The following is a 20761-nucleotide window of genomic DNA, read 5'->3' on the forward strand; positions in this document are numbered from 1 at the left end:
AGTCACTCAATTTGCCAATGTCAGCTAAACAGTTGATTTTGTTAGTCACTCTCACTCAGATATCACTTTAAAAACATTTCTCTCCACAAAATGTGTATTACTGCAGAAAAGTAGCTGTAAAATTGCTAAATATTTTCTCCGCCCCATGGCAAAATGTGTAGAATTGCTCTAAAACTTAAACATTTATGTTTTTCTCTCAGCTGTCAATAGAGGGGCCGCTGAAATATTTTGCTTTGATCCCACTGACCTTGAACTTGACTCGGTCCTCCAGCACCACAAAGCCCTGCCAGGGTATGAGATCGTCCTGGGCCAGTGTTCCGTTGGCGTGTGTAATGGTGAACTGGACAGTGACGGTGCCGAAGGTGCCCTGGGGTGGGTCACGCACAACGTACAGGGTGGCAACGCTCTCCCCGAGCCCGGACAGCGACGTAGGCTCCCTCAGCAGGAAGGGCTGGCTGCTGTTGAAGGATATGACACCGTGGCCATCGTCGCTGGCCAAGATGTTCACCGTTGCTATAGGCGACAGGGGAGAAAGGGAAAGCACATATTACATGTGTGAAACCACAGGTACGTAGTCAGGTATGTTTGTCCAGGGTTACAACAAAAATGTGTACTGCTGGGGGAACTGGAGGACTGGAGTTGGGAAACACTGACGTAGACTTTACAAAAAGTACCTTCAACACAATATAAAACAGGAAGTGGTGTAAAGTACTTATGTAAAAATACTTTAAAGTACGACTTATCTATAGTTTACTATTTATATTTTTGACAACTTTTACTTTACTCCTAAAGAAAATAATGTACTTTTTACTCCCTACATTTTCCCTGACATCCAAAAGTACTCCTTACATTTTGAATGCTTAGCAGGACAGGAAAATTGTCAAATTCATGCACTTATCAAGAGAACATCCCTGGTCATCCCTTTTGCCTTTGATCTGGCAGACTCACTAAACACAAATGCTTAATTTATAATGTGTCAGAGTGTTGGCGTGTGCCCCTGGCTATTTGTACATTCTAAAAAAACAACAAGGAAATGGTGCAGTCTGTGCAGAAAATATGTATACTTTTGATACATAAGCATATCTTAGAAATTACATTTACTTTTAATACTTAAGCATCTTTAAACCAAATACTTTTAGACTTTTACTCAAGTAGTATTTTATTGGGTGACTTTCACTTTTACTGTTAAGGTATCTTTACTTTTACTGAAATATGACAATTGGGTACTTTTTCCACCACTGTAAACAGGTTTAGTTAATGTGCATGATGCTACAGGCTTCCAGCACATCCTACCTGTGGTATTGGCTCCCAGCTTAAGCCCAGATGATGGATTAGCCAGAATGAGCTGGAACCTTTCAGCTCCCTCTGGGATGACGTCATCAATGATCTGCACCTCAACAAACTGATGCCTCTCGCCATCAGCGAAGTGGAGCATCTGAAGAACAAACAAAACGTACTGCATGAACTCACAATAGAGCATGATGTGTTTAGTCTCATTGTTGGGGCCCAGAGTTTTCCCAGGTCAGATCACCTGGTCAGGGAAAACTCCTGGGCCATGTTCAATAGCCAAAAGTTGTCAAAAGCTGCAGATGGAAATACCACGAATACAGTGTACGTCAGAGAGGCATGTTTGTTCTACATAGCATATTTTATATCTGAACCTTCCAAAACAATGTGTCTTGCTGAGCACGCCCCTGGCCATACATAATTTAAGAACTCTGATTGGCGGTTTAGTGTGTTAGGGGCGTGGCCTCACCGATGGTGTGGCGTTGTAGTCCAGACCCAGCTGACCTTCCAGGTTCTGAGTGTAGAAGAAGAGCGAGACGTTTCCGTAGGTCCCTGAGCTCCTGTAGACCACCAGGTTCAGCATTCCCATGGTCTCATTCACCTCAAAGCTACAAGGAAAAACACAGAAGTGTCTGCCACCTGAGGTTGAATGCACTAATTGTAAGTCTCTCTGGATAAGAATGTCTGCCTCAGTAAATTACTAAAATGTACATGTAAATGAGAATAAGGATCCCTGTGTTTTAGTGACTTGGGTGATTTATTAATTGACAGTCATGAAAGGGGACAGAAAAACAGATGGAGGGGAGCAGTGTGGGCTTTTCCCAAACAAGCAACAGTGTCAGTGGGAGGGGGAATTATACAGAGTGTAGAAGAGTGTTTCCAAGTGTAGTGCTTTCAAAACCAGACCAGACTACATGTCTACTACAACCAGACTACATGTTGTAGAGGTAAGACAGGAGGAAAAACTGACAATGTAAAGGACAATGTAAGGCGGAGCCACTTACTTAGTATTGGTCCATTCAATGACACCTCGAATTCCATCATTGGCACCGATGCTGATTTCTGCCACCAAACCATGTGTATCTGAAGAGGAAAGGCAAGGGTCTTGTTCAAGTAATATTATCATTCAAAAACTAGCATTATCTTCAGCATGAACACTATGACCTGAAAAACTGGGCCAGAGCATCGAAAAATGCTACAACGTTGGTTGTTTAGCAACAAAACCGACGTGGTTGACTTAGATGGTTGACAACATGTAAACTATATTTAGTCTCCAATGTTTGTTGAAAACATAAATTAATTTGCACAATGAGCACCTGTGGTCTCTCAAATACATCATTACAGTTGTTGGTTCGCTAGCTAGAGATTGTTTTGCCATATTAGTCAGAACAAAACACCTCAAAACAAGACATGGTATCAAGAACAAGATAAAACTTCTTGTCATTGTTGCTAGCTATCTGGCCATCCAGATTCACAACAGCACACTGCCTCTGTCCCATTGAAGTGTGCACATCATTTCCGTCAAGTTGTCAGTTAACCATTCTAATAGAACTGGAGATGAGGGACATTCACTTCTCACATGCAGCTGAGAGTCAGAGTATGTGTTCACTTATTTATAATGTCCTTAGTAGCGCTGTCTGTCTGTCTGTCAGTGTCTCTGTCTCTGTCTGTGTCTGTGTCTGTCAGTGTCTCTGTCTGTCTGTCTGTCTGTCTGTCTGTCTGTCTGTCTGTCTGTCTGTCTGTCTGTCTGTCTGTCTGTCTGTCTGTCTGTCTGTCTGTCTGCATGAGGGCCATTTAAAGCATTTGGTTTGGCTGTCCCATTTCTCACCAGACAGCGTTTTTCAGCTCGACCCAAACAGCCCCTCAAGGAAGATATCAATCATAAGAAGCGTAGCCACTGAGTGCTGGCAGATGGGCCTGGGTCTCTCCAGTCTGTTTAGTATTCTGTCTACTCATCATTTTCTTAAGTTACCCATTCATAAAATTATGGCAGACAACAGAACGCACAAGGGAATAGAAAACCCATAGAATTACATGTAGAACTGACAGTGATTTGTAGGATCTCTGTGGGAAAATGCACATTTAGAAAGCTTTGTGACATTTACATTTAAGTCATTTAGCAGACGCTCTTATCCAGAGCGACTTACAAATTGGTGCATACACCTTATGACATCCAGTGGAACAGCCACTTGCATTGTCCATTTGGGCCAAACCCAGCGTACCTAGTTTAGGGCCAGGTGTGAGGGTGGTGATGAGTACTGCAGACGTTACATTGACCAGGAAAAATTCCTCCAACTCAGGGATGTCATCCTGGAAAAATAAATGTATACAATTTGTATAACATGTAGCCTACATTTATACCGTATGAAAATCCCAATGAAATCCATACACATCTACATCAGTATTTCCCCTTTGGATGAATTGCGTGCCCATAGTGATCTGCATCAAAATCTGTCCTAAATTGCTAATATATGCATATTATAATTAATATTGGATAGAAAACACTCTGAAGTTTCTAAAACCGTTTGAATTATGTCTGTGAGTATAACAGAACTCACAGGGCAGGCAATCTTCCAAACTAGTTTTGAAATCCTGAAAGTTGGGGCAACTTTGACGTCATCGCCCCCTCCCTTCCCAACTCGTTATAGATCTGGAAATACTTCCTATGTCTTCCACTAGATGTCCTCATTCAGTAGAAAGTGTAATGGAGCATTTGCTGTGAACTTTGACCTAATGGGAAGGAAAATACTAAAGTGTTGCAAAAGATTCAGGTGCTTGAAGGCGCGTATGTGTTCGAGTGATTCGGCTGGTCCAATCAGCCCCAGATGAACATGGATGGCCCGGTTGGAATGCTATTCGATTTGTATGATTATACCATCCTGAAGATTGATTCTGCACTTAGTTTGACCAGTTTCGTCGACCTGTAATATGTAATTTGGAAGTTTTGATGCAAAATTATCCTGGACCAGAAGTCATTTTTTGGGCATTTGAGCTGAAAGTGGTAGCAAATGCTGCTACATGGACACTAGAATTTAACATTATGAAACAAAACGATTTATTGTTGAACTAGGACTCCTTGCACTACATTCTGATGGAGGTTCATCAAAGGTAAGGGAATATTTATGTTGTAATTTTGTATTTCTGTTGACTCCAACATAGCGGAGAAATATTGTTACGTCTGAGCGCCGTCTCAGATTATTGCAATGTTAGGCTTTTTCCGTAACGTAAAAAAAATGTGACACAGCGGTTGCATTAAGAACCAGTGTATCTTTTTAATTATATGTAGAACATGTATCTTTAGTCAAAGTTTATGATGAGTATTTCTTTCTATAATTCTTCTGGACATTTTGGAGAATTTTCTGAACATGGCGTCAATGAAAACCGAGATTTATGGATATAAAATGCATATCATCGAACAAAACATAAATGTACTGTGTAACATGTCATATGACTGTCATCTGATGAAGATTTTCAAGAGGTTAGTGAATGATTTTAAAAATAATCCTGCTTTTGTCATTTTATCTTTTGTTGTACAAAATGGCTACGTTTTTTCTTTGTTTTGGTGGTGGTCTAACATACATATATGCTGTGTTTTCACCGTAAAATATTTTAAAAATCAGACACGCTGGGTAGATGAACAAGGTGTTTATTTTTCATTTGAGGTGTGGGACCTGTTAATGTGTGGAGGTTAAATATTTCTAAGAATATTTTTGCATTCCCTGCGCCACCGTTTCAGCTGAACGGGGGGTGGAGTGGAGTGCCTGTAGGGGAACCCATAGGCTTAACAAGTTTAACAACAATTACAATTCCCCAAAAATACAGAGAGGCATTGAGGAATATTGGTATAGGAATTTCCATTGACTTGATGAATTGACTAAATTGAAAAGGCATTGAGCACAGCCCTGGTGGTGGTCTTACATCCAGTATGGTGACAGGGATGGCCACAGAGATCTGTCCATCCTGCAGGATCACTGAGCCCGATACAGAGAGGAAGTCCTGTCCTGGTTCAGCCAGGGCCCCGCCCCCTTCCACCTGGGAAAGGTCCTGGAGGGATCCTCGGACCGTCTCATAGCTGATATTCACTACCCCTGGAAACACAACACCAACAATACTTAACTGATAACACATACAGTACCAGTCAAAAGTTTGGACACACCTACTCATTCCACGGTTTTTCTTTATTTTTACTATTTTCTACATTGTAGAAGAATAGTGAAGACATCAAAACTATGAAATAACACAAATGGAATCATGTAGAAACCAAAAAAGTGTTAACTAAATTATATGTTATATTTGAGATTTTTCACACTTTGCCTTAATGACAGTTAAGAACAAATTCTTATTTACAATGACGGCCTACACTGGCCAAACCCGGACGACGCTGGGCCAATTGTGCCCCACCCTATGGGACTCCCAATCACAGCCTATTGTGATACAGCCTGGAATCGAACCAGGGTGTCTGTAGTGACGTCTTAAGCACTGAGCTGCAGTGTCTTAGACCGCTGCACCACTCGGGAGCCCTTCATGAGGTAGACACCTGGAATGCATTTCAATTAACAGTTGTGCCTTGTTACATGTTAATTTGTGGAATTTCTTTCCTTCTTAATTCGTTTCAGCCAATCAGTTGTGTTGTGACAAGGTAGGGGTGGTACACAGAAGATAGCCCTATTTGGTAAAAGACCAAGTCCATATTATGGCAAGAACAGCTCAAATAAGCAAAGAAAAATGACAGTCCATTATTATTTTTGATATGAAGGTCAGTCAATGTGCAAAATTTAAATAACTTTGAACGTTTCTTCAAGTGCAGTCGCAAAAACCATCAAGCGCTATGATGAAACTGGCTCTCATGAGGACGGCCACAGGAAAGGAACACCCAGAGGAAGACCCAGAGTAACCTGCAGATGAGACATTTCAGCCCAAATAAATGCTTTACAGAGTTCAAGTAACAGACACATCTCAACATCAACTGTTCAGAGGAGACAGTGTGAATCAGGCCTTCATGGTTGAATTGCTGCAAAGAAAACACTATTAAAGGACACCAATAAGAAGAAGAGACTTGCTTGGGCCAAGAAACACGAGCAATAGACATTAGACCGGTGGAAATCTGTACTTTAGTCTGATGAGTCCAAATTTGCGATTTTGGTTCCAACCGCCGTGTCTTTGTTAGACGCAGAGTAGGTGAATAGATTCTCTCCGCATGCGTGGTTCCCACCGTGAAGCATGGAGGAGGAGGTGTGATGGTGTGGTCAGTGATTTATTTAGAATTCAAGGCACATTTAACCAGGCTACCACAGCATACTGCAGCGATATGCCATCCCATCTGGTTTGCGCTTAGTGGGAATGTAATCTGTTTTTCAACAGGACAATGACCCAACACACCTCCAGGCTGTGTAAGGGCTATTTGACTAAGAAGGAGAGTGATGGAGTGCTGCATCAGATGACCTAGCCTCCACAATCACCTGACCTCAACCCAATTGCGATGGTTTGGGATGAGTTGGACAGCAGAGTGAAGGAAAAGCAGCCAACAAGTGCTCAGCATATGTGGGAACTCCTTCAAGACTGTTGCAAAACCATTCCAGCCATAGCTGGTTGAGAGAATGGTAAGAGTGTCATCAAGGCAAAGGGTGGGTACTTTGAAGAATCAAAAATATATTTAGATTTGTTTAACACTTTTTTGGTTACTACATGATTTCATATGTTTTATTTCATAGTTTTGATGTCTTCACTATTATTCTACAATGTAGAAAATAGTAAAAATAAAGAAAAACCCTTGATTGAGTAGGTGTGTCTAAACTTTTGACTGGTACTGTACATTACTACTTTTTCAATGAGATCACATAAAATACGATAACAGTTACCAGCAGACTTGGATGTGTGAACAAAACTGCATTTACATAGGCAGCCCAATTGGTATTTTGACAAATCAGATATATTTTTGCAAAAAATTGGGTTTATGAATTTGGCTGCCTGAGTATGCGCAGCTTAAGTGGCAAAAAGTCTGATGTTGTTTTGAGAAAATGTATCAAATGTACAGTATAGTCTGAACTTTTCCCATCATTAAGAACTGGAATTTTTCCAGCTCAGATCAAGTGGTCAGGGATAACTAACTGTCGCCACTAGTCCCAAGTCCCTATCCACGACTGACCTGAAGCCAAAAATTCTCTTTTGATAAAGACATTGAGGTCCCAGACTGACCTGAAGCCCCAAACTCTCTGTTGATGAAGACATTAAGGGTGCCGTCGCGCTCCTCCGTGTTCAGTCTGAGGGAGGACGGGGCGATGCTAAGCATCCCAAATGGCCTATCACTGGTCTCCATGGTAACCACCGCCTCGCGCCCCTGGTCATCCAGTGCTCCGTGACCCGTTACCAGAACTCCTGGGGGGACAAGGAGAACAGAAATGACAGATACTATCAATACAAACCCTAGTCAAACTCATCCCCAGCCTTAGGTGCTCTTACATACTTAACTCTTTGCTATGGTAACCTATATTGCTGATCAATGCTACACAGAGTCATTGCCAGGCCGTCACTGTAAATAAAAAAGTTTTCTTAACTGACTCGCAATGGTTAAATAGAAGTTGCATAAACAGAGATCCAAGTACATCATAGGAAAGATTTTGAAATGTGCCTGTTCAGTACTTTGACGGGAAGAGGACAGAGAAGGTGATTTACCATATGTGCGGACGTTGGACAGGATCACCCTGTACAGCTCCTTCTCCTCAGGTTTTGAGTCTTCAAGCAGCTGGAGGACTATGGTGTTGTTCAGTGTTCCCTGTGTGAGTGACAATATGCTCGTACTGTATACACCCGAATAAACCTTGTACTGTGCATGGCATGTAAACCATGTGAAACAGAGGAAGCAACTTGGTCAGTTTAATTTACCCCAGTGAAGAATAGTAGTCCCGAGGTGGGTGTGAAGGTCCTGGCAACGCGGGGTCCTTGGATGGCCCAGTCTACTGTGACGTTCCCCAGCCCGGGAGCTGTCCTGATCACCAGCAGGGGCAGCCTCTCCCCTACAACACGCACACGGACGAACGGACGCACACAAGCGCACACACACACATACAAACGCAGGCCACACACAAACACATGCACACACAGTGGTTGAAAAAGTATCCAGTTGTCATACTTGAGTAAAAGTAAAGATACATTAATAGAAAATGACTCAAATAAAATGACTCAAAAAAAATATCAGTAAGTATCTCCAATACTCAGACATAATTTACAAACCAAGCATTTGTGTTTAGTGAGTCCGCCAGATCAGAGGGAGTAGGGATGACCAGGGATGTTCTCTTTGTAAGTGTGAATTTGACCATTTTCCTTCCTGCTATGCATTTGACAATGTAACGAGCACTTTTGGGTGTCAGAGAAAATGCATGGAGTAAAAAGTCAAATCAAATCAAATGTAGTTATATAGCCCTTCGTACATCAGCTGATATCTCAAAGTGCTGTACAGAAACCCAGCCTAAAACCCCAAACAGCAAGCAATGCAGGTGTAAAAGTACAATATTTTCTTTAGGAATGTAGTGAAGTAGAAGTAGTCAAACATATAAATAGTTAAGTAAAGTACAGATACCCCCCCCATTTTTTTTTTTTGTATTTTTACTTTACACCACTGCACACACACACACACACGTTAGTCACCTTTTAAGATAATACATGTGGAGCAACATTTTCATCATGCAAAATAGCACATGCTAATTTAAAACTTTTCCTTAACAATGTGCGTTATAAGCAGTGTTGGGGAGGAGTGAACTACATGTAGTTCAACTCGTAATTTAACTACATTTTGCAGTAGCTTGGTGGTAGTTGAACTAAATGTAAATCTTGTTAGTGTTTTCAGTAGTTAATTACTTTGTTGCCATGTAGTGTTGTAGCTAACTACTGGAACTACACACTACATTGTTTTGCAAAAATATAATAAAATATGAGTAAATTAAGGCAATATTTTCTTTTCTTCATGAGACCTGCTTTATTTTCATTTGAAATATTGTTAAATAGCTAAATTACACATTCTGTTAACATCAGAGTGATCTGTTTTTGCAATTTGTAGTCTATGACATTTCAGATTTAAATATGATGAAGTAGTTTGGATGTAGTGAACTACTTTTTCAAAGTGACTTTAGTTCAGTAAACTGTATGTTTCTTACGTGGGCAATCTGCAGTAAGCTTCTTCCATTTTCGGACTTCTGAATTTGTATTTATTTATTTTTTATTTCACCTTTATTTAACCAGGTAGGCTAGTTGAGAACAAGTTCTTATTTGCAGCTGCGACCTGGCCAAGATAAAGCATAGCAATTCGACACATACAACAACACAGTTACACATGGAATAAACAAAACATAGTCAATAATACAGTAGAACAAAAGAAAACAAAAAGTCTATATACAGTGAGTGCAAATGAGGTAAGATAAGGGAGTTAAGGCAATAAATAGGCCATGGTGGCAAAGTAATTACAATACAGCAATTAAACACTGGATTGGTAGATGTGCAGAAGATGAATGTGCAAGTAGAGATACTGGGGTGCAAAGGAGCAAGATAAATAAATAAATAAATACTGTATGGGGATGAGGTAGTTAGATAGATGAGTTATGTACAGGTGCAGTGATCTGTGAGCTGCTCTGACAGCTGGTGCTTAAAGCTAGTGAGGGAGATATGAGTCTCCAGCTTCAGAGATTTTTGCAGTTCGTTCCAGTCATTGGCAGCAGAGAACTGGAAGGAAAGACTACCAAAGGAGGAATTGGCTTTGGGGGTGACCAGTGAGATGTACCTGCTGGAGCGCGTGCTACGAGTGGGTGCTGCTATGGTGACCAGTGAGCTGAGATTAGGCCGGGCTTTACCTAGCAGAGACTTGTAGATAACCTGTAGCCAGTGGGTTTGGCGACATATGAAGTGAGGGCCAGCCAACGAGAGCGTACAGGTCGCAATGTTGGGTAGTGTATGGGGCTTTGGTGACAAAACGGATGGCACTGTGATAGACTGCATCCAGTTTGTTGAGTAGAGTGTTGAAGGCTATTTTATAGATGACATCACCCAAGTCGAGGATCGGTAGGATGGTCAGTTTTACGAGGGTATGTTTGGCAGCATGACTGAAGGATGCTTTGTGGTGATATAGGAAGCCAATTCTAGATTTAATTTTGGATTGGAGATGCTTAATGTGAGTCTGTAAAGAGAGTTTAAAGTCTAACCAGACTAATTAACGACATATGCCTCATGAGCTTAGTTCAACTGTTGTACCCCATCAGAACCCAACATACACTTGTTTTCAATGTTAGTAAACAAATTAAATGTAAACAACACCATATAGCCTCAAAACAGGGTTAAAACTATAATTTGGATATCATGGTCAGTCCTTGCATACATAGCTCTGTTTATGAATTTGAGTGGTTTGACTTTTCCAGCCCTATCCCTTAGCTGTGTTATTGTTTCAACTGCTGATTGCCACTTTAAGAGGAGCTTTACATGTAACTTAACTTCTTCCAGTATGAAGTAATTGGTAGCTTGGTAAACTCTATTTTTAGAGTAGATTCCACACCACTATATTATAAGGAGACTATTGTTCGACATGGGTTTAGTAAACTGTGTGATGCATGTGATGAGAGGCAGTATTTGGAACTTGCATTTGATTATATAGGTTTCCATCCTGGTTATTTCTCATTGCCATTTCATCATGCAAATGTTAGCCATAGTCTGCTGTTTTAGATTAGATAACCAGGATATAGGACTTGACGAGGGCAATTGGAAGGACCTTCCTTAGCTACCGTAGGTGCTTCAGAGACTCATTATATCAGTGAGTGGTGTAAGGATTTGCCACAGATAAAAGTGGAAGAGCTCTGTCATGCATGCCCAATGAGCTATGCCTGGAACTAACTACATGAGCCACCTATTGCCACATGCTCCTCCCACTACCTGCTGCATTCCTTCATTAATTCATTGGTTCTCTCCGAATCCCACGGAGTGCAAAGTGACGAATGAGGTTGGTAGCGGTGTTGAGCTATGCTAACTGTGTTTGCGGTATGGTAGCTGTGTTGAATGAGGTTGAGCTATGGTAGCTGTATTGAATGAGGTTGAGCTATGGTAGCTGTATTGAATGAGGTTGAGCTATGGTAGCTGTGTTAAGCTATGTTAGCTGTGTAAAGCTATGGTAGCAGTGTTAAGCTATGGTAGCTGTATTGAATGAGGTTGAGCTATGGTAGCTGTGTTGCCGAATGGTAACTGTGTTGAATGAGGTTGAGCTATGGTAGCAGTGTTGCGCTATGGTAGCGGTGTTGAGCTATGGTAGCAGTTTTGAGCTATTGTAACTGTGTTGCGCTATGGTAACAGTGTTGAGGTATGGTAGCGGTGTTGAGCTATGGTAGTGGTGTTGAGCTATGGTAGCTGTGTTACCGTATGGTAGCTGTGTTGAATGAGGTTGAGCTAAGGTAGCAGTGTTGAGCAATGGTGCAATGATGCGGTGTTGCCCTATGGTAAGTGTGTTGAATAAGTTTGAGCTATGGCGTGTTTAGCTATTGTAACTGTGTTGCGCTATGGTAACGGTGTTGAGCTATGGTAGCTGTGTTGCAGTATGGTAGCTGTGTTGAATGAGGTGGAGCTATGGTAGCAGTGTTAAGCTATGGTAGCAGTGTTAAGCTATGGTAGCTGTGTTGCTGAATGGTAGCTGTGTTGCTGAATGGTAGCTGTGTTGCTGCATGGTAGCTGTGTTGAGCTATGGTAGCTGTGTTGAGCTATGGTAGCTGTGTTGAGCTATGGTAGCTGTGTTGAGCTATGGTAGCTGTGTTGCAGTATGGTAGCTGTGTTGAATGAGGTGGAGCTATGGTAGCAGTGTTACGCTATGGTAGCAGTGTTAAGCTATGGTAGCTGTGTTGCTGCATGGTAGCTGTGTTGAATGAGGTGGAGCTATGGTAGCAGTGTTAAGCTATGGTAGCAGTGTTAAGCTATGGTAGCTGTGTTGCTGCATGGTAGCTGTGTTGAGCTATGGTAGTTGTGTTGAGCTATGGTAGTTGTGTTGAGCTATGGTAGCTGTGTTGAATGAGGTTGAGCTATGGTAGCAGTGTTAAGCTATGGTAGCTGTGTTGCTGTGTTGAGCAATGGTAGTTGTGTTGAGCTATGGTAGCTGTGTCGAGCTATGGTTTGGTGTCGTGCTATGGTAGCGGTGTTGAGCTATGGTAACTGTGTTGCCATACGGCAGCTGTGTTGAATGAGGTTGTGCTATGGTAGCTGTGTTGCCGTATGGTAGCTTTGTTGAGCTATGGCAACAGTTTTGAGCTATGGTAGCGGCGTTGAGCTATGGTAGCTGTATTGAGCAATGCTAGAGGTGTTTAGCTATGGTAGCTGCGTTGAATGAGGTTGAGCTATGGTACCGGTGTTGCGCAATGGTAACGGTGTTGCACTATGGTAACGGTGTTGCGCTATGGTAACGGTGTTGCGCTATGGTAACGGTGTTGCGCTATGGTAACGGTGTTGCACTATGGTAACGGTGTTGCGCTATGGTAACGGTGTTGCGCTATGGTAACGGTGTTGCGCTATGGTAACGGTGTTGCGCTATGGTAACGGTGTTGCGCTATGGTAACGGTGTTGCGCTATGGTAACGGTGTTGCGCTATGGTAACGGTGTTGCGCTATGGTAACGGTGTTGCGCTATGGTAACGGTGTTGCACTATGGTAACGGTGTTGCGCTATGGTAACGGTGTTGCGCTATGGTAACGGTGTTGCGCTATGGTAGCTGTGTTGAACTATAGTAACTCTGTTGCCGTATGGCAGCTGTGGAATTCCTTTTAAAGAACGTCCAGGCATCCTTGACTGACGGGATGAGGTCAATATCCTTGCAGGATACCCGGGCCAGGTCGATTTACCTCTTGGGGATGTTTTTTCGAAAACATAATGTTAACTTTCACTGCTATGCGGATGACACACAGCTGTACATTTCAATGAAACATGATGAAGCCCCAAAATTGCCTTTGCTAGAAGCATGTGTTTCAGACATAAGGAAGTGGATGGCTGCAAACGTTCTACTTTTTTTTTTATCTCGGACAAAACAGAGATACTTGTTCTAGGTCCCAAGAAACAAAGAGATCTTCTGTTGAATCTGACAATTAATCTTAATGGTTGTACAGTCGTCTCAAATGAAACTGTGAAGGACCTCGGCGTTACTCTGGACCCTGATCTCTCTTTTGAAGAACATATCAAGACATTTCAAGGACAGCTTTTTTCCATCTACGTAACATTGCAAAAATCAGAAACTTTCTGTCCAAAAATGATGCAGAAAAATTAATCCATGCTTTTGTCACTTCTGGGTTAGACTACTGCAATGCTCTACTTTCCGGCTACCCGGATAAAGCACTAAATAAACTTCAGTTAGTGCTAAATACGGCTGCTAGAATCCTGACTAGAACCAAAAAATTGGATCATATTACATATACACTGGGATTCTCTGCCTCTAACCCTATTACAGGGGCTGAGTCACTGGCTTACTGGGGCTCTCTCATGCCGTCCCTGGAAGGGGTGCGTCACCTGAGTGGGTTGATTCACTGATGTGGTCATCCTGTCTGGGTTGGCGCCCCCCCCTTGGGTTGTGCCATGGCGGAGATCTTTGCGGGCTATACTCAGCCTTGTCTCAGGATGGTAAGTTGGGGGTTGAAGATATCCCTCTAGTGGTGTGGGGGCTGTGCTTTGGCAAAGTGGGTGGGGTTATACCCTTCCTGTTTGGCCCTGTCCGGGGGTGTCCTCGGATGGGGCCACAGTGTCTCCTGACCCCTCCTGTCTCAGCTTCCAGTATTTATGCTGCAGTAGTTTGTGTCGGGGGGCTAGGGTCAGTTTGTTTATCTGGAGTACTTCTCCTGTCCTATTCAGTGTCCTGTGTGAATCTAAGTGTGCGTTCTCTAATTCTCCCCTTCTCTCTTTCTTTCTCTCTCTCGGAGGACCTGAGCCCTAGGACCATGCCCCAGGACTACCTGACATGATGACTCCTTGCTGTCCCCAGTCCACCTGACCGTGCTGCTGCTCCAGTTTCAACTGTTCTGCCTTATTATTATTCGACCATGCTGGTCATCTATGAACATTTGAACATCTTGGCCATGTTCTGTTATAATCTCCACCCGGCACAGCCAGAAGAGGACTGGCCACCCCACATAGCCTGGTTGCTCTCTAGGTTTCTTCCTAGGTTTTGGCCTTTCTAGGGAGTTTTTCCTAGCCACCGTGCTTCTACACCTGCATTGCTTGCTGTTTGGGGTTTTAGGCTGGGTTTCTGTACAGCACTTTGAGATATCAGCTGATGTATGAAGGGCTATATAAATACATTTGATTTGATTACAAAGGCCTGCTCACAGAAGTGTTTTAGTGAGCATTTGACAGTGATGAGGGGTGGTCGTTTGACCGCGGACCCATAGCGGATGCAGGCAATGAGGCAGTGAACGCTGAGATCCTGATTGAAAACAGCAGAGGTGTATTTGGAGGGCAAGTTGGTCAGGATAATATCTATGAGATTGCCCATGTTTACGGATTTAGGATTGTACCTAGTGGTTTCCTTGATAATTTGTGTGAGATTGAGGGCATCTAGCTTAGATTGTAGGACTGCTGGGGTGTTAAGCATATCCCACTCTCAGTCACCTAACAGAACGAACTCTGAAGATAGATGGGGGGCAATCAATTCACATATGGTGTCCAGGGCACAGCTGGGAGCTGAGGTGGGTCTATAACAGGCGGCAACAGTGAGAGACTTTTTTCTGGAGAGATATTTTTTTTTAATTAGAAGCTCGAACTGTTTGGGCATAGACCTGGAAAGTATGACATAACTTTGCAAGCTATCTCTGCAGTAGACTGCAACTCCTCCTCCTTTGGCAGTTCTATCTTGACAGAAAATGTTGTAGTTGGGTATGGAAATCTCCGGCAAGGACATCAGGGTTGGCGGAGTGTGCTAAAGCAGTGAGTAAAACACACTTAGGGAGGTGGCATCTGATGTTAACATGCATGAAACCAAGGCTTTTTTCGATTAGGAGTAGGATGAGAGTACGGCTAAAGGCTATCAAAACTGGTCGTCTAGTGTGTTGGGGACAGAGAATAAAAGGAGCAGATTTCTGGGTGTGGTAGAATAGATTCAGGGCATAATGTGCAGACATGGGTATGGTGGGGTGCGGGTACAGTATAGGTAAACCCGGGCACTGAGTTATGATAAGAGAGGTTGCATCTCTGGACACGCTGGTTATACTGGGTGAGGTCACCGCATTTGTGGGAGGTGGGACAAAGGAGGTATCTGTGGCATGTACAGTGGGACTAGGGGCTCCCCACGAAACTTAAACAATGATAACTATCCTAAACAACAGTATACAAGGCATATTGACATTTGAGAGAGACATAAAGCGATGCATAAAGCACTCAAAGGTGTTGATTGGGAGAGCTAGCTAAGACAACAACGGGTAAGACAACAACAGGTAAAATGGTGATGAATGGGCAGAGAGGGTTGGTTCACTACACACAGGGCCTGAGTTCGGGGCTGATAGATAAACAAAGGTAAACAAAGTGGAGTACCATGATAAATGAACAGTCCAGCAGGCATCAGTTATGTAGCCAAGTGATCATAGGGTCAAGTGTACACAATAGATAGAACAGGGAAGCCGCGGGGTAGTTGAAGGCACATTTGATGGAATTACATCTGCGGACTAATCGTGGTGGCACGGGTGGGTCGACGAAGGGACAGGGCAGATGGCGAAAGAGGTATTGTAGTTGTGGTAATTCCGTTTGCTAGCCCGGGAGATGCGCCTGGCTCAGGGCTAGCTTCGGGGCCGGGTCACTCAGTGGCAGCTAGCTATCTGTGATGATCAATGGTCCGGGGTTTACGTCAGGAATCAGGCGTTGTAGTGGAGAAAAACAGTCCGAGGCTGCCAAGTATTATCCAGGCTAAAAAACGTCTGGTGGCTGAGCAGAGGGTAAAGGCCGCTAGCAGTGGCTAACAATGACTAAATAGCTAGTAGCTAATTAGCTGGCTAGCTCCTGATGAAAGCTTTGGCTAAAAATAAAATATCGGATCCATGTCACATTGAGTGAGGCGGGTTACCGGAAGACATATTTAATTTAAAAGTGGAAAAAAAGATTGAAAAATAAATGGGAATTTATACAAAAAAGACGAAAAATATAAACATTTTACGAGAGAACGACAAACCACGGCTGCACTGCTACGCCATCTTGGAAAAAATTGGTAGTTGTGTTGAGCTATGGTAGCTGTGTTGAGCTATGGTAGCTGTGTTGAGCTATGGTAGCTGTGTTGAGCTATGGTAGCCTTGTTGAGCTATGGTAACTGTGTTGAGCTATGGTAGCCTTGTTGAGCTGTGGTAACTGTGTTGAGCTATGGTAGCGGTGTTGACCTTTACAAACAGCACTTTTATGAATGTTTGCACTTTTACGAAATGGTTGCATTTTGACAGGTGTTAATATCGTTACTTTCAGGGGAGGTCATTTTGTCATTAGTGTCTGCTTGGTAAACTGTCTCGATGCAGAGACATAATAATGATTTACAGAGTGATTAACATTGTGGCTTGCTTCATTAAAGTGACTGACAGGGGCCCCTCTACCACACTCACCCTCTCTGGCGATGACAGAGCGTGAGGCTGAGTGGAAGCCCACCACCCCAGCCACGTTGTCGTTAGCCAGGATGATGATGGTGACCGTGTCTGAGCTGGGCAGGATCCGACTGCCTCCCGCAGTCTTCACCAAGCCAACCATCAGGTTCTCGCTGTCCTCGGGCTCCAAATCATCCACGATCACTATCTCAATGTTCTTTTTAATATCGCCTTGGGATGGAGGGAACACAATATATTGCATATCAAAAAATGCATTCATATCCAAAAAGCCTTCTGTAGTACTAGATTTCAAACCTACCATCGGCAAAGACAAGTGTTCCTCCAGTCCCGGTGAAGTCAGTGCCCGGTGTTGCCATTCCACCCACGAACCTCCACTCCACAGTCACCTGCCCTAGGCGGCCCCCCCTCCTCTCTATGACCAGGGGTACTGGCACACGTGGTTCCTCCCTCACCTCCAGATAGAGCCCGTCCTGTGTAGCATTAGAGCTGAGGCTATAGATGAGAAACACCCCAAAGGCATCCCCATTCATGCCTATGGTGACCACTGCCTTGTCCGGATGCCCTATGGAGGGCAGGTTCTTCTGAGCCACCGTCAAGTTCACCAGCACCACCTTCAGGATGCGGATGGAGAAGCTCTCGTCCATCTCGGGGAGTTTGTCCGTCAGAATGGGCACGGTCAGGTTGGCTTCCCCTGAGCCATCCTCCAAGATGGCTGTCTGTGCTGTCGTAGTGTAGTCACTCCCCGCCATGGCCTGCGAGCTGAAGAGAGTGGCGGTGGCGGTGGTGTTTTTGGTGTAGGTGAGGGTCTGGGCGGACTCGGTCAGCTGATCGGCCCCGCTGGTCACCCAGGTGCAGGAGGCCATGGGGGAAGATCCCCCAGGAGGAGACAGGGAGAAGGCCTGGCAGGCTCTCTCCCTCAGGCAGGCAGCAGCACAGACAACCAGGGGGTCCCCCTGGGAGCTGATGTTGACTGGCCTTTGGGGAGCGCCAGAGGGCACTCCTGACACCGGGGGGCTGTAGTACAACAGCAGGTTCTGGCCTTCAGTCTGGGCCATGCTCACTATGTCTATCTCTGAGGTGCTGTAGAGGACCTCCACTCGGCCAAAATGACCACCACTGACAAGATGAGTGAGAGAGACAGAGTTGAGATGAAGGACAGAGGGAGGGAGAGTTAGTTGAGATGAAGGACAGAGGAAGAGAGAGTTAGTTGAGATGAAGGACAGAGAGAGGGAGAGAGAGCACATTGAGAATAAGGACAGAGAGAGGGAGAGAGAGTCATTTGAGATTAAGGACAGAGAGAGGGAGAAACAGTTAGTTGAGATGAGGGAGAGAGAGAGAGGGAGAGAGAGAGAGAGAGAGAGAGAGAGTTGAGATGAAGGAGAAAGAGAGAGAGAGAGAGTTGAGATGAAGGAGAAAGAGAGGGAGAGAGTTAGTTGAGATGAAGGAGAAAGAGAGGGAGAGAGAGTTAGTTGAGATGAAGGAGTGAGGGAGAGAGAGTTAGTTGAGATGAAGGAGAGAGAGTTAGTTGCGATGAAAGACAGAGAGGGAGAGAGAGTAAATTGAGATGAAGGAGAGAGAGTTAGTTGCGATGAAAGACAGAGAGGGAGAGGGAGAGAGAGTAAATTGAGATGAAGGAGATAGTTAGTTGAGATGAAAGACAGAGGGAGAGAGAGTTAGTTGAGATAAAGGACAGAGAGAGGGAGAGAGAGTTAGTTGAGATAAAGGACCGAGAGAGGGAGAGAGAGTTAGTTGAGATGAAGGAGAGAGGGTTAGTTGAGATGAAGGAAAGAGAGAGGGAGAGAGAGTTAGTTGAGCATTCCAAGTCAAAAAACAGAAAAGTAGCAATATGTAATTTCACTGCCATATAGGACCTGCAACAAACAAACCTTCGACGGACAGTAATGTTGGCCACAAAAATTCCCTGGAGAGGTTCCTGCACTTGATACACAGACTGGTCAAAGTAGACTGTCCCATACGGGTTGTCATTGGCTGGAACAATGATACTAACTGTTTTGTCTCTTCCAATGTTGCCTCCATTAGTGGCACTAGTCAATTCCACCTTGATTATCTGAAAAGCACAGAACATTTAGAGGAAAAATGGCATATGTTATATTATTTTATTATAGGCCTATTATTATATAGCATATATTATGATACAAGCCTTTGTTTGGCAAAAAATAACAACAATGTAAGAAATTACGATTGTTTCTTACTTCCTCAATTTCCGGCACATCGTCTGCTAGGACCTCAACTTTCAACGTCTTCATAGTTTCTCCTGGCGCAAAGGCGACCTCTCCTGACACAGGCCGGAGGTCCCCTACTGCTGCTCTGCCGTTCACCGTGGCTCGCCACTGGACAACTACAGTCCCTATGGCCCCAGCGTTTCGCACGATGGGCAGTGTCACCTGGAATGAGTTCACCCCTGGCTCCTCTATGGTGACAGGACCAGCCTGAAATACTAGGGTTAGGGGTTAGGAGTTAGCAGTCTGAAATACTAGGGTTAGGGGTTAGGAGTTAGCAGTCTGAAATACTAGGGTTAGTGACATACTAGGGTTAGGGGTTAGGGGTTAGCAGTCTGAAATACTAGGGTTAGGGGTTAGGGGTTAGCAGTCTGAAATACTAGGGTTAGGGGTTAGGAGTTAGCAGTCTGGAATACTAGGGTTAGGGGTTAGGAGTTAGCAGTCTGAAATACTAGGGTTAGGGGTTAGGGGTTAGCAGTCTGAAATGCTAGGGTTAGGGGTTAGCAGTCTGAAATAGTAGGGTTAGGGGTTAGGGCTTAGCAGTCTGAAATACTAGGGTTAGGGTTAGGGGTTAGCATTCTGAAATACCAGGGTTAGGGTTCAGGGGTTAGCATTCTGAAATACTAGGGTTAGGGGTTAGCAGTCTGAAATACTAGGGTTAGGGGTTAGGGGTTAGGTCTGAAATACTAGGGTTAGGGGTGAGGGTTAGCATTCTGAAATACTAGGGTTAGGGGTTAGGGTTAGGGGTTAGCAGTCTGAAATACTAGTGTTAGGGGTTAGCGGTCTGAAATACTAGGGTTAGGGGTTAGGGGTTAGCAGTCTGAAATACTAGGGTTAGGGGTTAGGGTTAGGGGTTAGCAGTCTGAAATACTAAGGTTAGGGGTAGGGTTAGGGGATAGCAGTCTGAAATACTAGAGTTAGGTGTTAGCAGTCTGAAATACTAGGGTTAGGGTTAGGGGTTTGCAGTCTGAAATACTAGGGTTAGGGGTTAGGAGTTAGCAGTCTGGAATACTAGGGTTAGGGGTTAGCAGTCTGACATACTAGGGTTAGGGGTTAGGGGTTAGCAGTCTGAAATACTAGGGTTAGGGGTTAGGGGTTAGCAGTCTGAAATACTAGGGTTAGGGGTTAGGAGTTAGCAGTCTGGAATACTAGGGTTAGGGGTTAGGAGTTAGCAGTCTGAAATACTAGGGTTAGGGGTTAGGGGTTAGCAGTCTGAAATAATAGGGTTAGGGGTTAGCAGTCTGAAATAGTAGGGTTAGGGGTTAGGGGTTAGCAGTCTGAAATACTAGGGTTAGGGGTTAGGGGTTAGCATTCTGAAATACTAGGGTTAGGGGTTAGCAGTCTGAAATACTAGGGTTAAGGGTTAGCAGTCTGAAATACTAGGGTTAGGGGTTAGCAGTCTAAAATACTAGGGTTAGGGGTTAGCAGTCTGAAATACTAGGGTTAGGGTTAGGGGTTAGCATTCTGAAATACTAGGGTTAGGGGTTAGCATTCTGAAATACTAGGGTTAGGGGTTAGCATTCTGAAATACCAGGGTTAGGGGTCAGGGGTTAGCATTCTGAAATACTAGGGTTAGGGGTTAGCAGTCTGAAATACTAGGGTTAGGGGTTAGGGGTTAGCATTCTGAAATACTAGGGTTAGGGGTTAGCTGTCTGAAATACTA

General features: G+C 43.9%; 1 protein-coding gene across 1 annotated transcript in view; it reads right to left on the reverse strand.

Annotated features, from left to right (window-relative positions):
- Window positions 1–20761, reverse strand: part of LOC118394018 (adhesion G-protein coupled receptor V1) — a 285170-nt gene that overhangs the window by 191859 nt on the left and 72550 nt on the right. Inside the window, 13 exon segments of the mRNA XM_052461147.1 lie at window positions 248–513; window positions 1294–1435; window positions 1757–1895; window positions 2292–2370; window positions 3510–3597; window positions 5206–5375; window positions 7483–7662; window positions 7960–8059; window positions 8170–8300; window positions 16859–17068; window positions 17157–17974; window positions 18745–18926; window positions 19072–19316. Of these exon segments, the coding sequence (XP_052317107.1) occupies window positions 248–513; window positions 1294–1435; window positions 1757–1895; window positions 2292–2370; window positions 3510–3597; window positions 5206–5375; window positions 7483–7662; window positions 7960–8059; window positions 8170–8300; window positions 16859–17068; window positions 17157–17974; window positions 18745–18926; window positions 19072–19316 (2750 nt within the window).

This window comes from Oncorhynchus keta, chromosome 14 (assembly GCF_023373465.1).
Source record: "Oncorhynchus keta strain PuntledgeMale-10-30-2019 chromosome 14, Oket_V2, whole genome shotgun sequence".
NCBI lineage: Eukaryota > Metazoa > Chordata > Actinopteri > Salmoniformes > Salmonidae > Oncorhynchus > Oncorhynchus keta.